This window comes from Netta rufina, assembly GCF_964035555.1.
Source record: "Netta rufina genome assembly, chromosome: 3".
NCBI lineage: Eukaryota > Metazoa > Chordata > Aves > Anseriformes > Anatidae > Netta > Netta rufina.
Window position 1 is genome coordinate 49,891,048 of NC_140125.1, and position 21,868 is coordinate 49,912,915.

Consider the following 21,868-nt stretch of genomic DNA (forward strand, 5'->3'; position numbering starts at 1 on the left):
TTTGAGTTCTTGTCATAGACAGGACATCTCTACTTTCTTATCCCTTTTCTTCATGTTGTCTGTGCAATAGAGAAGTGAGAGTAATTTATTTTTGGTCAAATAGCTGAAATAAAAAAATGGAGGAGGAATAAGGGAGAAAGTATATGTGACCAAAACTAATTTAAATGATATGCTTCTCCTGTCAAAAACAGACAAAAAGTCGTTTTGTCCAAATTTCTGTTGTTTTCTTATCTATAGAACCTATTAATTAAAAATGTGTTTCTAAAAATAAAAATAAAAAAAAATAAAAAAGTTGAATTTTCCACACAGCTTTTATTAAATTCAGAGAGAAGATCTGAGTCCCAATATTCAGTGTCTCAGATGGACGTAGCAGGTGAGACTGGTGTAGTGGTATCATGCAAGATTCCCATTCTTGCGACACGGGTTGGGGGTTGGACCTGATGATCTTTCAAGGTCCCTTCCAACCCCTACAGTTGGAAGTATTCTGTGAGGCTTCATATACCCCTTGGGTGACCTTGATCTACTTTCATGGACTGTGCATATGTTTACCCTTGTGGCCTGAGAAGTGGAATTCTTTGGAGCCAGTGTCTACTTCAGTGAATCTCAGTTGCACTATTTACAACCTTATCTGTTACAAGACTTGATGGTTGTCATCTGTAGGGGACAAAGGAATGTGGATTCAAGCTCCACAAGGGTCAGAAGAAAGTGAATGTTAATCTCCAACATTCAGTTTATTCAGACTGATCCCACGAATACCTGCTGGAAGATAATAAATTTACAATAGATTTTTAATATGGTGTCAAACCATACGCTGTGCTTAGTTAACTTTCCTCACCTCTCATATATTCAGTCTTATTACCTATACAGCCTTCTCCAGTGTCCTCTCTTCTCGGTATTTTATTCTTCATACTCCTCACCTTCCATATCATTCTGAAAACTGCAGTCTTTCGTTTCTTTCCTCCTCTCTGTTCTAGTTTCATTTTGTCCATAAATTGTGTTGCATTGGTCCAGTCATGTTTTTTTTTTATCTGAGGTGTTTTCTTCAGACTGCTTTACCCACCTTTCTATGACTGTCCAAAGTCAGGCAAATTCCAGCCCTGTGGAAGATGGTTCACTTTCTGGACTTCTCTGTGGTGCTCAGTGCTTCTGAGGGAACAAGGAGCTGATGCTCTGAACTTGTTCTTCACATCCCCTCCCTGGCCAGAAATGGAACCCAGAAACTCAAGAAAAATAAACTAAGAGTGGTCCAATGAACCATGTAATGGTTGTACAACCACATCAGTCCATCTCTTTTTAACTGTATTTTAAGTCATCAACATGATGCTTTTTTTTTTTTTTTTTTTTTTTGTACTTTTATAAGTCCAATGTATGCTAAGGGTTTTGTACATTAAGTTGCCTAATTACATTATGTAACTAATTTAATTTTATTTTTGTATATGTATAATACATATAAATAAAGTGCTTAGTCTACATTATGGACTAATAGCCTCCACAATCTAATTTTGAAACACACAGATGGTTATTTGATTTATATAAGCAGTAAAAACAATCTGACTCCAGAAAGTAGATTTTCTTTCCTCTGAGACCGTTACACACAGTTAAAAGAAACAAGTAATCAAATTACTGTTTAGAGATTAGAGATTAGAAATTTTGGCTTTACCTGTTTAACTTTTGTCCAGAATTCCCTGTGAGGCTACTACTGAGCAGATGCTTTTAGATTTGGAAAAAAAAAAAAAAAAAAAAAAAAAAGAAAAAGAAAATCTGTGCCCAAAGTATAAACACAAAATTAAAATATCACATCACATTAAAGCATAATTTGCAAATTAAATAATATGGCAAGGAAGCATTGTGCTCACAAAGTGTATTTCACAAGGGCTTTATTCATCCAGGTGCATTTCAGGTTTATCTTAATATCTGCATCTCAATGAAGCTTAAAATACAGCAATCTATAGTTAAACCTGTCTCATTCCTTTGTCAGCCCAGTGATTTCAATTATATTACCCCTGATTTACAACATCAAATGATTGAATTTCCAGTTTGAAAACCTGGTACTATTCTAACACTCAAGGGATGCCATCCCAATCTGGAAAGGGGGGAGCAGGGAGTAAATGGTTACAGCTATTCAGCTTCCATGTCTGTGTCATACTATAATTTATAATCATTTATAAAAATCAGTTCTAAAGGCTTTGACAACTCTTTATGAGCAAAGCTTGCATGAAAGAACTTCGTGATGTGGTTGAAATACCAAAAGTGGAGAAGGGGAATTTTTTCTACTCAACATTTTATTACATTAAAAGTATAGATTTGGGTTAACTGGGTCAGTCCACAACCTGAGGGGAAAGTTCATGACAAGATGCTGTTGACATAGGGGAAAAAAAAAAAAAAAGTTTTAAGACTATCTTGTTTGTATACATCTAGCTGTCTTAGCACTAGCAATTTGGAGTAAATCATATTTTTAAAGATTTTTTTTTCCAAATAAGTATTGAAATATATGGTTCTATATTGAATCCGGCAACTATTTACCTACCTGTATTTCTGAGACCTTTATTACAGTAGCATATAAATGTCTTGCATGCTTTGCTCAAAAGCTGATTTCTAGCAGCAGTAGATGGCTGGTGATTTCTGTGTAATTCTGTGCCTCTCATTACCATAGTATTTGATGTCCTCATGACTATTAATGGCTTTTACCTCTCAACACTACAGTGAAATCAGCAAGTATCATTTTCCCTCTTTACAAATGGGGAACTGATGAGAAGCATAGATTAAGTGACTTACGTGAAAACCACAGGAAGGCTGTGTGGCTGCCAGGAATTGAAATTGGGTATCACAAATGCCAGTTCAGTCAAATTTCCCATATATTACATTTTTAAGAGTTTTTTTCCTAAAAGTAATTAGGGATATTTTTCCTACTTGTAATATGTAAAACCCTTTTACACCTGATGAGTGCATCTCTAACTAGGGGGCACATTGCTAACAATTGAGTAACATATAATGTGAAACATTTGGAATGTACAGAAGAGTTAGGTTAATCTTCCAATGACAGCTCTTTAAGTATAATATATCTAGCGTAAGTTAGCTGTCTCAGCTTCAACTATAGCATTTCCACAGGTAATTCAATCCACTTACCTTAGATTTTACATTTAAGTCAGGATAAATTCCATTCTTGGGATAACTGTCTCTTCACAATCAATGTATTTGGAGCCTATGTGAGTTGTTTAGGTTAGATGTTTAATTTTTGAAAAGAGAAAATTATGTGAAGTGATTCGCAGTCTAACCTACTTACGTACCTAATCTTTGATTTTAAAAATAGTTTGGCCCAGTGGCTTAGGATCAGAATTATTGGTACTGAAGTACCTGTTGTGGTGGTCACCTAACATCAGGCATCAACATCTAGAAAACAGTCTGAGCTCTCTTTAGAGTTAATACAACAATGCACTCTAGGGATCAGTTCTAATACTGTGGCATGCATCCAAAAGAGAAAAGATGAACTGCATCCTATTTTTATCTCTGTTAAATGAGTCTAAACAACCTGTGCAACCATAGGCATCATCACTGCAGAAACTGAAACTAAATTAAGTGAATCCTACTTTCAATCTCTGGTTAAGAGCAAGATGCAAAGTAAACCAGTGGTGGTAGATTATCCTTAAGCATCTTATCCAGATATGATTGAGAGTACCTCATGGACTCCAAAGACATTTAAGTGCTTTTGCAGATTGACTTGTTTTAAGCATGTTGATTGCATCAGTACCATGTGATATGTATAGCTGTGTTATATGAAAATGCCTCTAATAGGTATAATCTGACACTATATGAAAGTAGTTAATTAATAATTCATAAGTAAGTGTTTTGGTCATTTACAAACGGTTTATAAATGCACATTAATGTAAAGAGCATTTAGTTTCAGATTACAGAATACAGTGTATAAATCACCAAGTTATGTATGACAAAATGTGTATACATTTTGCTATTACCTGTTCTAGTTGACTGCTGAATTTTAACTGAGGTATTGTACATGCACAAGGAAAAAGGAAAATGACATCTTATGAACATATTTGGGCTTTGAAGGTTGGAAATCAGCTGGTAACTAGATATCAGGATGTGCAAATTCACTTAAATTATTTTTCATTTCTTCAAATTGATCCATTTGTTTGACAATTATATTGTAAATATCACTGTTGATAGTGCTGGAATTAGTTGAGATTAGCCCTGAGCTGAACCAGTAAAACATCACAATTTTCGGGCAGAATTCAACTGCTTTGTCCATGTTGCCAGTAAGGGCCATTTCCTTCCTAAAACTTGAGAAAAAAATTGAGATTGATTCTTACCTATCATCCATTTTTTGTGTATCAAAAGAAAAGGAAAGGTGTCCAAAGGAATCTATCCATGTCCTCTATTTTAGATTAGAGACTAGAAAGCATATTCTTTTTTTTCAGCTGATAATTTGTAATGGGGATGCTGACAGAATCACAGCCAGAGTGTCACTGGCATTTGCCTCCTTAAGGAGAAAGTGCTTGCAAACATCCAGCACAATGGAAGGCTGCTTCTTAACAGAATGATTGCCATCCTCACCTTCAGGTCCTGCCTGTGCCCTGAAGAAGAATTAAGTCAACAAATGCTTTCAGTGGATACTTTCAGTGCCAACCATATCTTCAGCATGGAGAAGAGGAGAAACCTTATTGTGCCCTTACAATACCTAAAGGGGGCCTACAGGAAAGCTGGAGAGGGACTCTATTAGGGAGTGTAGTGACAAGACAAGAAGTAATGGCTTTAGATGAAAAGAGTGTAGATTTACATTAGATATAAGGATGAAATTCTTTACTTAGGAGATGGTGAGGCACTCAAACAGGCTGCCTAGAGCAGCTGTGGATGCCCCATCCCTGGAAGTGTTCAAGGCCAGGCTGGATGGGGCTTTTAGCAAACTGATGTAATGGGAGATGTCCCTGCCCATGGCAAGGCGCTTAGAACTGGATGGTGTGTAAGGTCCCTTCCAACCCAAACCATTCTGTGATTCTACATTTCTCTTCAAGGCCAGTGACATGTCTTGGAGCACTCAGCATATACTTAGTGCAAGGATCCCAAACATTGCTGAAAATTGATAGACTCCAACAGTAAATATTTATTCCATTACTCCAGGTTTGAACATAGTAATAATATAAAAGACCACCAGCTGACCTGTTGAGCCCTCATGTTCAAGGAGACTTTGCAGAGATGTCTCATACACTTCTCAAAATACTGGTATCTGCATGTTTTGAGATCTTTAATTCACAGTTTCTGACAGACATTCATATACTGAATGATGTTTTGAAGGCTTTCTCTCCCCTTGGATTTTGCTTTTCTTTTGAGAGGAAGTTTGTTTGGAGTTGTTTTTGGTTTTGTTTTTAAAAGACAGACATGAATACTTTCAGTTTGATAAACATTTTTTTTTTTTCTGGGATGCAGCACTTCCACATCTATGTACTGTAGGGTTTTAAGTCATAGACTATTGTTTAAAATGGTGTAACAAGATATATTTTCAACATTTGCAGAAGAATCTTCTTAAATGCACACGTAAAATATGCCGTGGAGTCCTTGTCTCATAATTTAAAATCCTTTTTTATATGTTTTGTGTATGTGGTTTTGGTTCTGTTACTATTGGTTCTATTGCTATTTGATTCTATTACTTCAATTTTCTTTGGGGATTTCTTTGGAGAGGGGTGCAGGATGGAGAAGGTTTTTTTATATGTTATCCTAAAAAAAGGTAACAAGTGGATTTTCATGATTTTCATGAGCAACTGCAAGTTAAAAGTATATGAAGTACTGAATGCTGCTGTGTGTGCTGTAACATAGTTTGTTTTGTTCCTTTAGCACCATAAATTCATTCTGCTCTCAGACAAAATTCATGCTGCTCCCTTCTTCTTTGCCCTTTTTGATTTTCCTGTTTTCTTGGGGCTGTTTGAACCAAATGCTTTTATTTATTTCACCCTACACTAGGCCAGATTTATAGTAGAATCTGAAGCCTGCTTAGCAGTGGTTATATAGCCACTAGTGTGGAACTGCACCAGTGCAGAGCCCTACAGTGGATGTGATTTACATGTATGCAGCATGATTTGTACCAGTTCAGCTTATTTCAGTTTGAAAGCAGGGTAAGTTAGAACAGGGAAAGTTATTGCAATGCCATCAGTCATCTTAGAGCGGGCGTTTTTGTCACTGAGGATATGCTGGCATGTTATTCAATACTCCTGTATGTCAGTATCTCCATCATTAAAATTGAGACATTTCCATGGCTTTTTAGGCTATCAATATAGGACTAGATGAAAACTGCAAATCTAAGAAGGTTTCCTGGTAGACCCTGGAAAAAAAAAAAAAAAAAAAAAAAACACACACAACTTACATTAAAATAAATGGATGTCAAGACGATCACTTTACCAATAAGTTTAATCAAATTTATTTTGAAATAGAAGTTGTCTGACCTATTTTTACAACTCTTTAGCTCAAAGACATTATATTGTGTGTTTTTGTGGTTTTCTTTTCAATGTGTATACAGCATTTATGCATATCTGTTGCTGAACTCTATTTATGATTTTTACATTAATTTCTGTATATCAGTATAAGAGCTTTTGACATTATTCACAGGAAAAATCTACTATTTTCTTAATTTTAGTATCACACAATTTTATGGTGGCTTAAAGGATAACTATGAATTAAAAAATGATGCATATGATGTGAGCTGGAGTGGAATGACACCCTATTTAGCGAATTGCAAAGTTTGAGACATTTGACAAATTGCTGAACTTAGGGTGTGTGACATTATGACAGCTGATTCTATTATATGGGATAGATTCAAGGTCCAAGTTTGTGGGTTTGGGTTTTTTTTTGCGTGCTGTCAGAAGTTTAACACCTGTCTGTTGTGTTGCAGTACAACCGCTACCAGCGCTATGGTGCAGAGGAGTGCGTTCTGCAGATGGGCGGTGTGCTGTGTCCAACTCCCGGCTGTGGAGCGGGTTTACTGCCTGAACCAGGAGTGAGGAAAATTGTATGTGAGACAGGAAATGGACTAGGCTGCGGGGTAAGACCATACATTTTTCTACTAGTTCTGTGGGAAAAAAAAAATATATATATTTTAGGATGTTAGAAAAAATGGGAAAAAAATGCTTTTTCCTTTTCCATCAGTGACTCTGAATTGCCCTTCATACTAGAGTGGGATGCTGTAGCTCAATAAACTATTGAAATATAGTACTATGGCTTAGGAAAGACTACTTCATCGTGCAGACTATGTCCATTCCAGAATTATTTGCTTTAATTGGTTTAAGAAGCTGCTGAGTAGTTAGACTAAGAAATTAAATTGTGCAAATGACAATCCCAACGCACTTTGACTTTTTTCTCCTAGCACTCAGCAAAAATGAACAGGATCTTGAGCAAACCATTAGTTATTATATTAAAGGCACCTTTCTTCATATATAAGAAGAGAAAAAGGAGATAGAGAAAATGACCGGTCAGTGATACTGCAAGAGAATTCCTTATATATTTTGGGATACATGATGAAAAGAAATATAGACTTTTTTTTTCTCATAAAAATTGCTTTTAAACAGGAAGGATGTGCAATTAATGGTGGATTTCTGGAAAATAAAAGCTGATGACACTTGAAAATGTTTTTGCTAAGAGGTCAAATCATATGGATCGGTGATTTTTTAGCGGTAGAAATAACAGGTACCTTACAAAAATCACACTGCAGGGAAAATAGAAATATGCAGAGAGAAATCTATATATGAAAGAGTGTACTAAATGTTAGGTCAGAGTGACTAACTGAAGTTTGTACTAAGTGACTGTTTCTATGCTTGTTATTACCCAATTCTATGTAGGCTATAAGACAAGAGAAAATATCTGTATTTATGAAATATTATCATGCTCTTCCTGTTGTCTTTATTGTGGAAAATGCACTTTTTATTGCAGTTTTGATGTTCCCCAAACTGATATCACGAAAGAATAATTGTTTGCCGAACTAGGAAGTAGCAGTAACTTGTCTTCTATGAGTAGGTTAGCATCTGTCGACCTTGGTAAAACTTCCTGTCTGACCATGCAGTGGTACATGTAGAACAGAGAGCTCCCTGGACTCACTGAGAAGACATAGGGCAATAAAATAAAGCAGTAGGTGGGAAAGGAATAAGAAACAAGACTCAATAAACAAAAAGAAATGCTTCCAGATTAACCATTATGGATTGTTTAAAAATGATAAAATCACAAATATTTTTTACTGTGCTTTCTGCTTTGAAGTGATGAGAATCAAACTGTATTTTGCAGCTTCATTCATCATCATTTGGAATCTGCAAATGCTCTTTAAATAAATTTCACTTAGCATAAAGGATTGATGTATCGCCTGGCTTAGCAAAACGTTCTGTTTCTGTCTGTGGAAATCTGTGCTGTGCTTGCTGGTGACCAGATCTACAGCCTGGAGTTTAACCTCACCCTTTGTTTTGGATTATGTACTGCCTTGAACATTACAGGATAAAACGCTCTGAGGGCGAAATGGGAAGCAAGAGGCTGGTCTGTAAGCCAAATGTTGATAATAACAAGGCCATTCCTCAAAATCTGTAAGGGAATGGGGTGAAAAAGGTGTGTCCTTGTATCTTTCTTTGCCCCCTAACAAATGATAACTTTGAGTAAGATTCATGTCAGAAAAATTCCTATGATGAGGGTCCTTGCACTGCATGTCTTATGTCCCTGCCTCATGAAACTAATGTGTGTCTGTTCTCTCCAGTCAGAATTTGGCTACACAGATAAGGTATTTTTTTCAGCTATGGAATAAAAAGGTGAAAAAGAAGTCTAATGTATCTCTATGGTATCTAATAGGACAGAAATTGTTCTTAGTATTGCAAGTGACTACTTTTACTTTATGAGAAAGGTGGCGGAGATTGCTCCTTCCCTCAGGGGCTTCTGAGCCTGCTCAGGGTGAGAAAGTCACTGAAATACCGGAAGGTATCAGCCCAGAGGTGGGGACTGTGGCACATGGACATGAGCAAGGGAGAGAAAGGGACTACCATGGCATCACAGGGCAATAGCCAAGTCAGTTGCTGGTAAGAAAGAAGCTGATTGAATGTGAAGATAGGCCTGCAAGGACAAGACAATTAGGAAGCTGTCTATTTCCACTCCATCTTCCATAGTCACTTTGAGTGTTTTCTATTCAGAAAGTGATGAGGTTTTGTTTGTTCGTTTGTTTTGTTGTTGTTGTTTGTTTGTTTTGTTTTGCTTTGCTTTTTCTTTCCGGTCTTTACCGAATTGTTGTAGGAGAAATCCAGGGTCAGACACTTCAGAGCTCTGGGTTCCCTCACAAGTCTATGCAATGCTTTACAAGCTCAAAGAAAGGTCCAAGATGAAGAACATCCCTGTTGTCCATCCAAATAAAGGCAGCAAAAGATGCCTTCCAATATTTACCTATGTTGCTTAGGTTAGAGACAAGTTCCCGTTGAATCATCTAAGCAAATAAATAAGGAAGAGGATGTGAATTTGGAGAACTTATATGAATGTCTATGTCGTTTTTTAAACTACACTTAGAGAAGTAGAGTCTCTTTTTGGGTATTTGAATTTCTATCTTCAGGTAACATTCAAAGAGGTGATGACTCACAGAAGAAGATAAATTAAACATCTATGGCCAGTTATTCACCTGAAAGCCCTCATAAAGAAGTATTGGTCTACTGCACAGAACAAACATCACTCAGGTCTCAATTGCAGCATAAGGGTATCTAACAACTGTCAAATAGATGAGGTTTTTGATTAACTGATGAGATGGATCAAAGGGGGGAGAAAAGATAGCTTTTCAAGAGAAAGTTGAGACAGTAAATGCTTTCAGAACTTTCAGGGGCTTTCAGAAACAATTTTAGAGAAGTAGAGGGAGAAGAAACCGGAGAGTAAGTTGGTCAACAAGGACTGAGGTAAGACAACTTTTTAATTATTCAGAGAGGAAGCTGCATGAAGCAGTCCCAAACAGGCAAGGACTGTTAACAGCTCTATAAAAGAACAAAAAAAAACAACAAGTGACTGAGCTAGACTAGGCTACAGACCTTCTGCCTTCCTCAGTTTTTCTGTGCTGTGTGAAATGAGGAATCAGAACCCCTTTATTCAAAATCACTGCTACCAATGTCCATGGAAAAAATAAATGTGTCTCCAAGACACATTAAGAGAGTACTCTTAATTTACTAAAAGTGCATTTATGAAAATTATAGATGGTGAATTTTGCTTTTTCTCAGGAAGTTTGGAAACATCAATATGGGGGGCACAGAAACAGCCTGGAAAATCCCCAGATAAAACTGTACCAAAAAGGTGAGGAAAAAGCTTTAAATTTAAGCATCCCTATATGTACCCTTTGCAGTCAAGCACTATTCAGGCTTTCAGGCAAAGAAATAGAACAAGATTTATTTTGACTTGGAAGGTAAAATACAGAAATATTTTTAATGATTGTAAACAGTCTTCAGTCAAATCCATGTTGTGGTACCACTGACTGACCTCACTCTTGCCTTTTCATTTTTTTTCTATGTTTTTATCATTAGTCATAACCATATTAATTGGTTTACCAAGATATTACCTTTGTACACGGTTGTTCTACCCACATTACTATGCATCAGACCTATGTTACTAACTTTTATTGCTCAGATATAAAAGTTTGACATATTTAATACAAGAAAATAGCAACAAAATGTAGAAGACAGTACATATTGTACCAGCTGGCCTGGGTACAGGAAAAGCTGCAATAATCAAGGCATACAAAAGCTCTATGAATAAAACATTTTGACCTTGTTTTATTTTATACTGTGATATTATTTCCTACAAAGAAAAGTTCGGAGTTAAAAATAGGTTAGAGTGGAGCTTCAAGGAGGCTTATAATATTCACTTATTAAAAAGTATGCTTTGGAGTGTACACATACAGCTCATCCGTCCTGGGAAACTTTCACTGCTAATATCGTTTAGTGGAATGATAACTGAATAACATGTGATTGTATCTCGCCCTTGCTTTGCATTGGTATAAACATTTCACAGCATGTAATATCAGTCAACTGATCCAAGAAGAGATTCCCTTGTAATGAGGGATCTGAGACAGTGAAGATAGAGTCTCTGTCAGTCTTTCCCCTTTGACTTCATTCATTCCTAGCTTAGACTATATAAGCAAGAAGACAAATGTAGTTCTAGAGAGCCTCTGTGGTCTAATAATCCTTTGGTAGGAGACCTGACTCTTGATATTATGGACAGGTGATATAGTTCATGAGAATCCTGAGACCACTCTAAACTATGCTAAGGTCTAGGATAGAATTTTGTTTTTAGGAACAAGCTGTCATCATTGATTTTTTGTGGCCCTTCATTTGGCTACCCTGAGCTGAAACTCCAATCCACAGATGAGCACTCAGCCTTAGTGGATTACAAGTACAATGGTGAAGTTTTGTAGCCTTGCAAAGACAGCAAAAAAGTAGGGTTATTTCACCTCTTACATCATAATACTATATTACTTACACTAGATGTGTAAGGTTAGTGCAATTGAAGAATATCAAGATTTCACAAATGATGTATTCCATCAGGTGGAACTTTGAATTTCAACAGGTGGACAAGTGGAATTTTAAAGCTGTAGACTGCAAGAGCTCCCTGAAAAAATTGATAGATATAGATACCACATCTTCCTTATTATACAGAATTCCTAGACCATTGTATTGCATAGGACAAAATCCCTAAGGCAATTTCACTCTTCCCAGCATTTTTTTCCCATTGATTTCATCTTGTATTCTTCTTTCATAGCTGAGGAAGCATATGTCAAAAGCAATTGCAGTGTATTTGTGGAATTAATGATTGTCTTTTCAGAAAACTTAATAAAATAGAAGACACTCTAAAATAGTTACATTGGAAGTGCAGTACACATTCCTGTTTTTTGCAAAGCTCTTTATTACAGTTCATTTTCTCCTGTTTGCATTTGGTAGCGTGCATTCTTCACCTTCAGTGATAACTGTATTAAGCATAATACTAAACATGTAGGCAAACCCTAAGTGGGAGAAAATGTTTTGAGGAGAGAAATCAGAATTATAAAAATTCCTAGAAAAAATTTCTCATTCATTTAGTTTTGATAATCCAAATGAGGATTTTGTTAGTTTTGATGTCCTTTTATCTCTCCGAGACAGTGCTTTTTATCTTAGTTGTTTGTTTCTTGATTGTAGAAATATGTGAGAGTGCTTAAACTTTTTCTGGGATGTGAACTAGTTTGGAAATGGTTTTTCAGAGTTATGTCATATATATGAAAGCATAGTTTGTAAAAGTTCCTCAATCTATAAGTGAAAAGTTGTTTCCCTATCTGCAAATTGTAAGTCTGTTGTAAAGTTTAACTCTAATGCAATATATTGTCATGATCAGGACACACCTTCTTAAAATATTCAAAATGTTTAAAAGTCTCACTAACCTAAAAGACTATCTGTAAACAGATAGAAGTGTTTGATTCAAGACATGTGCCTTTGCTTCTTCATTAGCAGCACCAGGAAAGTCTTGAATGTATGTAAAGAGAAAATAGACACCTTTTAAGATACCTCAAGATTTAAAGATAGTAAAAATGAGTAGTGGTAATTCAAGACAAACTTTGAAGATATTTGTTTTGTTTTGTAATTTTTATTACATTATATGTAATTTTATTATTTAATCAGATGAATAAAAGGTCATGGGTGAAGAAGGGCTGTGTGTAAAGCAATCAGAATTCTTGTCCGTTTTAAGATGGGAATGGCAGTGAATGCAGGAGCAGGAATAAGAGGCTCGGAGGTTTTGAAAAACAGAGGAATAACTCATAAAAGAAAAGACCACAAGACATTTGTGAAATGCTAAAATGGAAATAGGAGATAGCTGCTATCTAATACCTGCAGTAAAATTGCAGGGTTACTCTTTATTATTACATTTCAGGTATCTGTCCTGTTTCCATATGTCATTAATTTTTTGCTTTTAAGAAAATTCACTAGAAATGTATTACCATGTATAAGGTAATAGCTGAAGATATTGCTGAGATTAACAAAGTAACTCACAGCAGAGTGTTTCATAAGATCATATAGGGTGCTTTTTCAAGGGGAATGAAAATGAGACAGACATTTTCTATTATTGCTAAATGCTGAGTTGCTAGCATTGCACCATGAGCTCTAACCAGTAATCATGTATTGCTTTCTTCTATTGAGTGGGTGCTCTAGCGTTTAGAAAGTGGAATTCCATCTTGTTGACACATTATGCTTCAGTAGCTAAGCAAGTTGTTTCATTGCAGAAATATGACAGGCTTTTTCAGACCAACCAATTTTTTTCTTTTTTTTTTTTTTCTGGTAATGTTTTATGTGGTTTAAAATGAAGTGTAAAGACATGCAACTTTTTAAGATGTTTTAATAAAACCTTTGCCTTGGAACATTGTACAATTAAAAAAGGAAATGGGTGTATTTCTTGCAGTGCTGCAATTCATTGATCTCATGAATGATATGAAGCTCAACTGTCAACACTGAGTGGATAAAACAATCTGGGGAATGCTTTCAATATTAGTAACATAGATCACATTGGTTCATAGGACTAGCAAAAGCAAAACAAATACTTTTTATAAAGAGAACAAATCAATTACTTGTGCTTGATTCAATAGGTAGAAGAATAAGCGTTTTTTTCTTTAGCTCCCAAATCATGGAGAACCAGCTGGTGAAACAGTGTTAGGAAACAACAGATGACTTTCTTCAGATTTAACTGACCTAGAATTGAAACATCATCAACTTAGTCTGCTAGATGTCTAGAATATTATAGGATGTGCCATACTAGGTGATCAAATTCTGAATACTTTAATGTATGTAGGGTATTTCTTTTCCCTGATTTCTGCATCATGCAAGCATCTGGAAAATGGCTATTGTACATGGACATTGCATATTTTTTATTGACTGTGTAGTGTCTTCAGTGTGCCGGCTTGATTTATTATTCTGTGACTCACCTAATACTTTACCATTTAAAATCTGTCATGTGGGGTCTGAGGAAGAAGAAGCAAGAAGGTAGACATGAGGTAGTTACCTCATAAGGGGATGGATACTGCTGGCCTTTGTATTCTAGCATGAGAACGCATACAGCAGAATAGCATGGCATCTGAGTCAGGGAGATTGTATTAGAAAAAAAAAAAAGCAGGATAAAATCAAATTATTGCTGGTAATGATAAGTCAAAACTGGACACATGGACCTAGGACTAGAGGGGTAAAAACTGGTCCAAATGGATCTAAACCAGCTCAGACTGGGATTTGCAGACCAATGTTTTGCAAAAGAGGTATGGTTCCTGTTTTACCGATATGCCTGAAATAGGAATTAATTAAAACTCCAAGTATGTGAGCTTCATTTTATATTGAGGGCTGAGATAAAATATGAGTCAGATTTAAATCACATTGGAAGTTGCTTTTATGATTTATCAGCTAAGTTGTAGTCCTCGTAAACTGTTAGATCAAACAGTCACCTGTAAAGATGCTAGGAACTTCAGCTAGGAGCTTAGAGATGCCAAACACTCAACTTAGTCCCTCACTCAATATTAAGATTCCAGAGCTGAAGTGGCCTTCAAATTTCTTCACCCATGGAAAGAAAAAAAAAATACATCTTAAAATAGATGAAATGTGAAAATGTGTACAGGTTAAAATATCCACATTTTTTTGTAAATTGATTTCAGCACCTAGACTTGGAAAAACAGCTCCAAAAAAAGTGCATTGTCTAGTGGACTGTGATTTCAGTCTCTTGAGAACTGAAGTGCTCTTGTTTAATTAAAATAATTGGGCCCCGTGTAGCAGTATCTGAGTGATAATTAATGGCTTATCATGCTCAAGAGATTATATGAGATGAACTCACAGTTCTGTCATGCCTTAAATACAATGGAGGTGTGTGACTGGAGAGGATATAGAACTACTTTTTCTCTCATTATTCCTGCCCTATTCAAAAGAGTGAATAGAAATATTTGTGACAGGCTGGGGACAGTATTTTGTCATGTTGCCCATCAGGAAATGCACAGAAAAGAGCATTAGGATAGAAGGAGAAATAAACTCTTATTATAGAAATATCCTTTAAATTCTGCCCATGTGGGAAACTGAGCTTTGTCTTCTGACTTCATATTCCACTTACACCCAGACTAAGAATATTCTCCCTTTTATGACAGAGAGAAACACTTTTTACATGACAGAAAAGTATCTGTCAAGTATTTACCATCTTAAAGCAGCCTGTATTTCCTTCTGCTAATGGATAAAAAATCCTAGTTATGACAGGCTAGCCCAAACCACAACAGGCAGCTGAGCTTTCCTGCTTACACAGTTTACATACTGACTACACTTTTGTAATAGATAAGGTGTATATGAATAAATTTGTAAATTAGGAGAACTAGGGATTAATGGAAGATTTGGTATGAAAAAAAAAAAAAAAAGTATCACTGAGTCACTGGAGTGGGAACAATGATGCAATCAGTAAAGACTGCTACTAGCAAGTGGCAGCCTCTAAAGGCAGGATCCTCATTGTATGAGAGGCTCATTTAAGCAATCTTCTAAAAACTTTCTGAATTTGAACAGGAAGCAGAAGCACAGACTGAATGCAGAAAATTCCTTATAAATGAAATGGAAAATAAATATGAATCAAAGTAAGCTTATTTATTGCCTTTCATATGAAGGCTTCCTGAGGCATTGTATTACTGCATTATTGTAAAATGCAAGAGCTGCTTAATCAATGAGAAATGATGGAATAAAAAGATAGGAGCCAAACAATAAGATCTTAGATTGGAATGAACCTCTTGACTGACTTAGCTTAGCTTTTTTTAAAAAAAAAAAAAAAAAAATCAAAATTCTTAATGCTAAAAAGAAAAATGTCCTCATTATGTGTTTGATGTAATTCTGCCCAATAGGACAACTCAAAGGTGAATCCAAAGGCTGGTGAAGTGAGCAGTTTATTTTCCCAAAAAAAGCATTGCTTTTTACAGCTTTTGTGGAACTTGTCTTCATTTCATTGAATGTCAGAGTGAAAATGCAAAATTGAGATTTGGGATTTAAGTCTGTTCTATGTAAGTACAAACACAGGAACACAGGAAAACGTGTCAATTTTGGATTCACAAGTGATGACACTTTTTTTTAATAAACATTTCATTATTATTTTTTTTCTCCATTAGTTGATCAAAGAAATGTCCAAGGAATTTCTTTCTCAGCCTTGCCTTTAATTTCTGAAATATGTAAGTTCTCTGTTGGTCAGCCAGGCTCTTGGCTCATTCTTTTAATAGAACAGCATTTTTCAGGTAGAGGGCATAAAATGATTTCTTACTGAGACTATGAGACCCTTTGTGATGAAAAAAAAAAGAAAAAAAAGTCCACAAAATACATGGTACAAGCATATCATAGAGAGAGGCCATAGAAACTCTAGGGATATTAGGCATTAACACTGCACATCACAAGATCTTCTCTTTGAAGGCAGACAAGAAGTTGTCCACAGCTTTACATTGCTCTTCTTGGGATTACAGCTATGCAGGATTTCATACTGGACCTTTAAGCAAAAGCTCCTTCAGACAACTTTTTGTAATTACAACAGTATCCCTGTGGAATAAAGCAAAGGTAATATTTGTCTTTTCACCACTACAAGGGAAATATTTATTTTCAGTACACCTATTGCACTATTTCCAGATACTGTATTGAACCCAGGCTGACTGGGCACTCCGTAACGCATACATTCCTTAAAGAGTAAGGGGGAAATAGCATTAAAAAGATTTAAAGATAAATAATTGGATTTATTTATAAAATCTAATTAAATGTAATACAGAAAATAAACATCCTTTACAATTATTAAGTAGAGAGGTTATTCTCTGTTCAACTTCCCTTATCACTACTATTTCAGAGTTATTCAATAATGAAGTCACATGCAAAACTTTATTATTTCCAAACCTTTTCAAAGAGCTAGAAAAGCCACCATTCCACAATCAAAGCTGATTTTGAAGTGCTGAAACAAAGCTGATTTTCAATTATCAGAGTCCAAAAAAATAGCATCTGAAAACTGTCTTGATTGCTGCAGAACTGCTGTCTTTTCATGTTGGATAACTCAAAACAAATAGATGATGCTTATGAAGCTTCAAACAAAAATCCACTTCTAACAAAGCATACGCATATAAAAAAAAATCAGCCTGAAAAAGAATATCTAGGGAAAGTCGTAAGCTTGTGAAAGTGAGTTTAGAATAGAAGTGTAATCTCAACCTTAACAATGGTATTAAGGTCACTGAGCTGTAATAGAGGGAGTAAAGAAAACGTTGCAAAGTCAAAGACAAACTAAGAAAATAAAATGAAAATATAATGACCAAATAAAATAAAAGACATTCTTATACTGTAAAATACTAATATTCTTAATGAAAAGAAAGCACATAGACTTGGGGAACAATGACCAACTGTAATTCAGTGGGAAGTAATAAAAACAGGAATGCAGTATGTGCTTATAAAAGTATCATAAGACAGAAGAAAAGGGAAAATTCTGATAATGATAATATCTGTCAATGGAGGCCTTGATTAAGGACAAAAAATCATGGGTGGATAACGAAGTTTGAAATAACTCTGCTTTGTCCCTACGTTTCTCAAAAATTAAATCATTTTTATCACTCAGTTATTTTTTTCAAAAGCTCTTGTCTTAAAGAGCTGGGCAGCTTCCCAGAACATCCAGAGGGCAGCAGATCTGCAGTTCCAAGAAGGTCAGACAGCAAACCCAGGAACTGAGCTGTGTCCCTGGCATGGCCACGACCTGGGATTGAGCCCATGGACACATTAAAAGTGCATTTTCTTACTGAAGAAAACTGTTTCACAGAAAAACCCTATTTTAGGATAAAGGCGACAGGGGTTATTAGTTATATTATTAGTTGTTCTGAGTTATAGAACAACTGCATAACTCAGCTTGCATTAAATGCAAATGATCAGAGACAGTTTTTAGAACTGGGACCATTTTTCCAAATGTGCATTTGAAATAGCTCGCCAAGATGTTCTGAGTTTCCTAAAGCTCCCCCAAGACTGGGACATAGCCATCAAACAGGGTGCCAGCTGCATTACCTATTATGTTAAATTGAGTGACAATCACTAACATGATAGAAAATCTATTCCATTGGCACTTGAAAGACATAAATGAAGAGATGAAGAGTAAGGTTTGAAGGTACTGGTGGTCACTTCTCCAGACCAAGTCACCAATAAAGTAGGCTAGCTAAGCTTGTGGTTGTTGCAATTCAGAAATATAAAATAGTAGTAGTATGTTTTGTATTTAATCTCTGATATTTTCTTTTATACCAGTGTACCATGTATATAATATCAAGCAATAACAGTCATTAATTCCCTATGCATGACTAAAATTATTATATTAAGAAATATTGATTTTTAGATCAATAATTTAATAACAATTCTTTACATGTTCTCTGCAAATAAAAACAGTCTATGGTGTTATCATATGTAAAGAAATCTTGACAAGACTTTGTTTTCTTCATACTTTTCCCTTCCAATTGCAATGAATGTAAATTGTATTGCCCTATTTTGTTTTGGGAACTTCTTGTTCTCTTAAATGTGCTTTTTGAAATTTCTTAGTCTTTATGATAAAGATGTTTATGTAAAAAGCTTATTAAGCAGAGTCATTCTTTAAAAAATCACAATTAGATGAATATGCCTGTTGTTGGCATAATCTATCAGTGACATTTGATGTGAACAAGAAAAACAAAACCCTAAATAAGAAAAAAAAAAAAAAAAAAAAAAAAAGAAGCAAGTCAAAACAAGATCAAAACTGAAATCCACAAGATCCCCATTGGAGATAGAGAAGGAATAAATAGGAAAATAAGACAGCTAGGAAGCAGCCTTAGGGTTAGGTCTGAGAAGACCTGACAGGATGTTACTGAGCATTGAAAACTCTCAGAGGAGCACCAAGTTCTCCACACTTTCCCTTGATCTGAGAAGTGAGAAATTCTTCCTTCATGTTGTGGGACAGCCCACAGCGAGAGAAAAGGAACTTAACCTTCTTCTGCTGAGACTCATGACTTAGCTTGAGGTAGTACAGCACCTCTGGTTGCTTGCATGGTGCTAGTGACCAGGCAGAGATGGAAACTGGCAACCAGTAAAATGGGGATCCACAGATCCCTAGCACAGTCTGACATTCCATATTCTATAGAAAAACTTATAACTTAGTCACATTAATTAAATCCTTTGATGGGTGGGCCTGAGATAAAGGAGTAAAAGTGTAGGTAGAATACATGCATCTTGGCTGAATGTGTTCTGCAAAAAGGGGAACTGCATGCCAAATCTGTTTAGAAATGAAGACAGAAATGGGATGGTTATATCATGAACTGTGGCTAGGAAGTGTGCCACAGTGATGATGTGGCTCAGAGGAGCACTGGGGGGAGTACAAGTGGGTGCAGAGGGAGTGGGTTGTTAAGTGGATGAAGGCTTTAAATATACAAGGGCTGGATTAACAATGAGCAGCCTGGCCATGACCATGCTATTTTGCATGCATTTCTGGTCATTGCAGCGTTTGTATGTGAATACATATTGATTGCAACCTACCAAGTAGGTAGTCTTGAAAACTTGTGTTTTCAAGTCTCAACAGATATAGTAAAATCCTTACACTGACAAGAGGCTTTTTCAAGGCAAGTACTACCATAGTTATTCAGGAAAGTATGCTACATTTACAGATGGAATAAAAATGTGGCTGCCAAAAAGTCTCATTGCTCTGAGCTAGCAACTCAACACATTGTTAAGCTTTAGGAACAATCAGAGGAGTGAAAGCAACTGGTAACTGGTGAGTTAAATAAATCAGAGAGGAAATAAACTTAGCAGTAAATATACAATACAATAATAGCTTTTATATGCTGCTGTGGTTCTCACCAGTGGTGTTTCTGCAATATGCATCACAAGCTTTCACTGTTCAAGGAAGTACATTAGTGGTTTTGAATAGTTTTTATTATAAACCATGCAAATAGTGTTTGTCCCAGTGGGAAATGACATTAATTTTTAGCAAAAGATCTCTTACATTATTTCAGTGAACAGAGAACTAACAGTTTAGTCTTTATTTTCTGAGTGTGACATATAACTATCCAAAACTGCATTAAAAACATTTAACCCATGCAGAGTGTTCCTGCTGAAGAGATGACACATGGCAGAAATAAATTGCCCTAATAACATTTGCAAATGTTTCATGATCACAAAATGTTATCTGTGTAACACAAAAGTGTTCCCCTTCATTATATTTCATTAAAAATAGTATTACAGTATTTAAATTATTTCATATTAATAGCTAGTTGCCAACTCCTGAAATAAAGGAATTTTAAATTTTAAAGATGGAGTTTTTTAGAATAAGTCCCCTAGAAAAAAAGCAAGCAAGAAAAAAAAAATCAATCAAAACATACTTCTGATACTTCTGCAAATGAAGTAGGAAGAAACCGGTGACTTCAAGAGAGTAGCAGTATGTAAATTTGGATAACTTATAAGAAATGGGTGTAACCAGAAGAAGTTGGCTGACAGTTCAGTAAGAATAAATAAATAAATAAATAAATATCTAGGAATAGATAGAACAATAAATAATACATGGGAAAAAATCAGAATGTGCAAGACATGAAATAGAATACTTCTAATACAGCGTCTACAGAAGAATATTAAGTAAGCTTTCCATAAAGAAATAATATGAACTGTAACATGAAAGATCAAGGAAGCTGTTAGTTGACTCCTTCTGGGGGAGGAAAATGTAACATCAAAGAGTTCCAAGCAGGCAAAAGCGTTTACTTGTTTTCTTTCAATCTTCATTTAAAAGGTCAAACCTGCTCAGATGGCTATAGCAGAACTAAAAAGAGTAAAACAGAAGAACAAATACCAGCTATAGTGAGGGAAGGAGACACTGGAGACATGTTTTCAAATTAGTTGGACCTGATGAAATTTGTCCAGTGGGAATGGCTGAAGAAAACTCAGAACGTGTAGTCACTTTGAACAATATGGATAGGGAGGATTTTGCAAAAGCTAAAAGCATGAAGTTTTAGTTACTGAAACCTTTCCTGATTATCTATTATTAGTTCTAATATTAATTTCAGTATCAAAAAAAAAAAAAAAAAAAAAAAAGGAAAAAAAGGAACCTGAGAAGTATAGGCCAGTAGGTTTAACTTGAATTCTGAGAGGAAAGCTGTAGCAAATTATCAAACTACTGGTAAGTACCTAGAGAACAAAAAAAAAAGGAAGTTGGACTTAACAAGAGTTATCACATCAATCTAACTTTGCTATGTCATGACAGGGCTTGTAGGGAGGAGAGTAGATGACATCACATATATTGATTCCAGTAAAGCTCTGGACATTGTTTCATACTAAATTCTTGTAGGCAAACAAGGAAAATACAAGATTAATTTCATTAGGTGGGTATGTAATTAGTTGGAAAACTGTGCAAAGACTATTTATCAGCATTTCACAATCAAAGCAGAGGGATGTTTCAAATCATGTTCTCCAAGTGTCTGTCCTGAGGTTGACAGGCTTTAATATTTTCTCAGATGCGTTGATGAATGATTATAGTGTAAGGTTATTAAATTTGCATATAATATGTATCTGGAGGCAGCAAACAATTTGGAACTTGATAGCAATTCAGTCAGGATAAATGTAAAGTTTCTATACATAGACAAGTACAAATGACTGTAGAGAGAAGTGAACAAATGTTTAGTGAGAGCAACATTGCAAAAGATGATCAGGGAACCAGGAACTGTAATGGATCACAGTCTGAACTTGAGTCAACAATGTAGTAGTGCAAAAAAGGAAAATGCTGAACCAGGTTTTATAAATCACATTTATTATTTTCCTAATCCAAAAGAGCAGATTAAAACTACAGTGAGGAAACCTGAACCATTGTATTAATAAAACAATGGCCATATTTTCCTTTC

The 21,868-nt window shown here is 35.5% G+C and overlaps 1 protein-coding gene across 1 annotated transcript in view; it reads left to right on the forward strand.

Moving 5' to 3' along the window:
• Window positions 1–21,868, forward strand: part of PRKN (parkin RBR E3 ubiquitin protein ligase) — a gene marked incomplete at its 5' end in the record, with an annotated part of 618,384 nt that overhangs the window by 494,831 nt on the left and 101,685 nt on the right. The window contains one exon of the mRNA XM_084284418.1: window positions 6,896–7,045. Coding sequence (XP_084140544.1) covers window positions 6,896–7,045 — 150 coding nt within the window. The remainder of the gene's footprint in view (window positions 1–6,895; window positions 7,046–21,868) is intronic.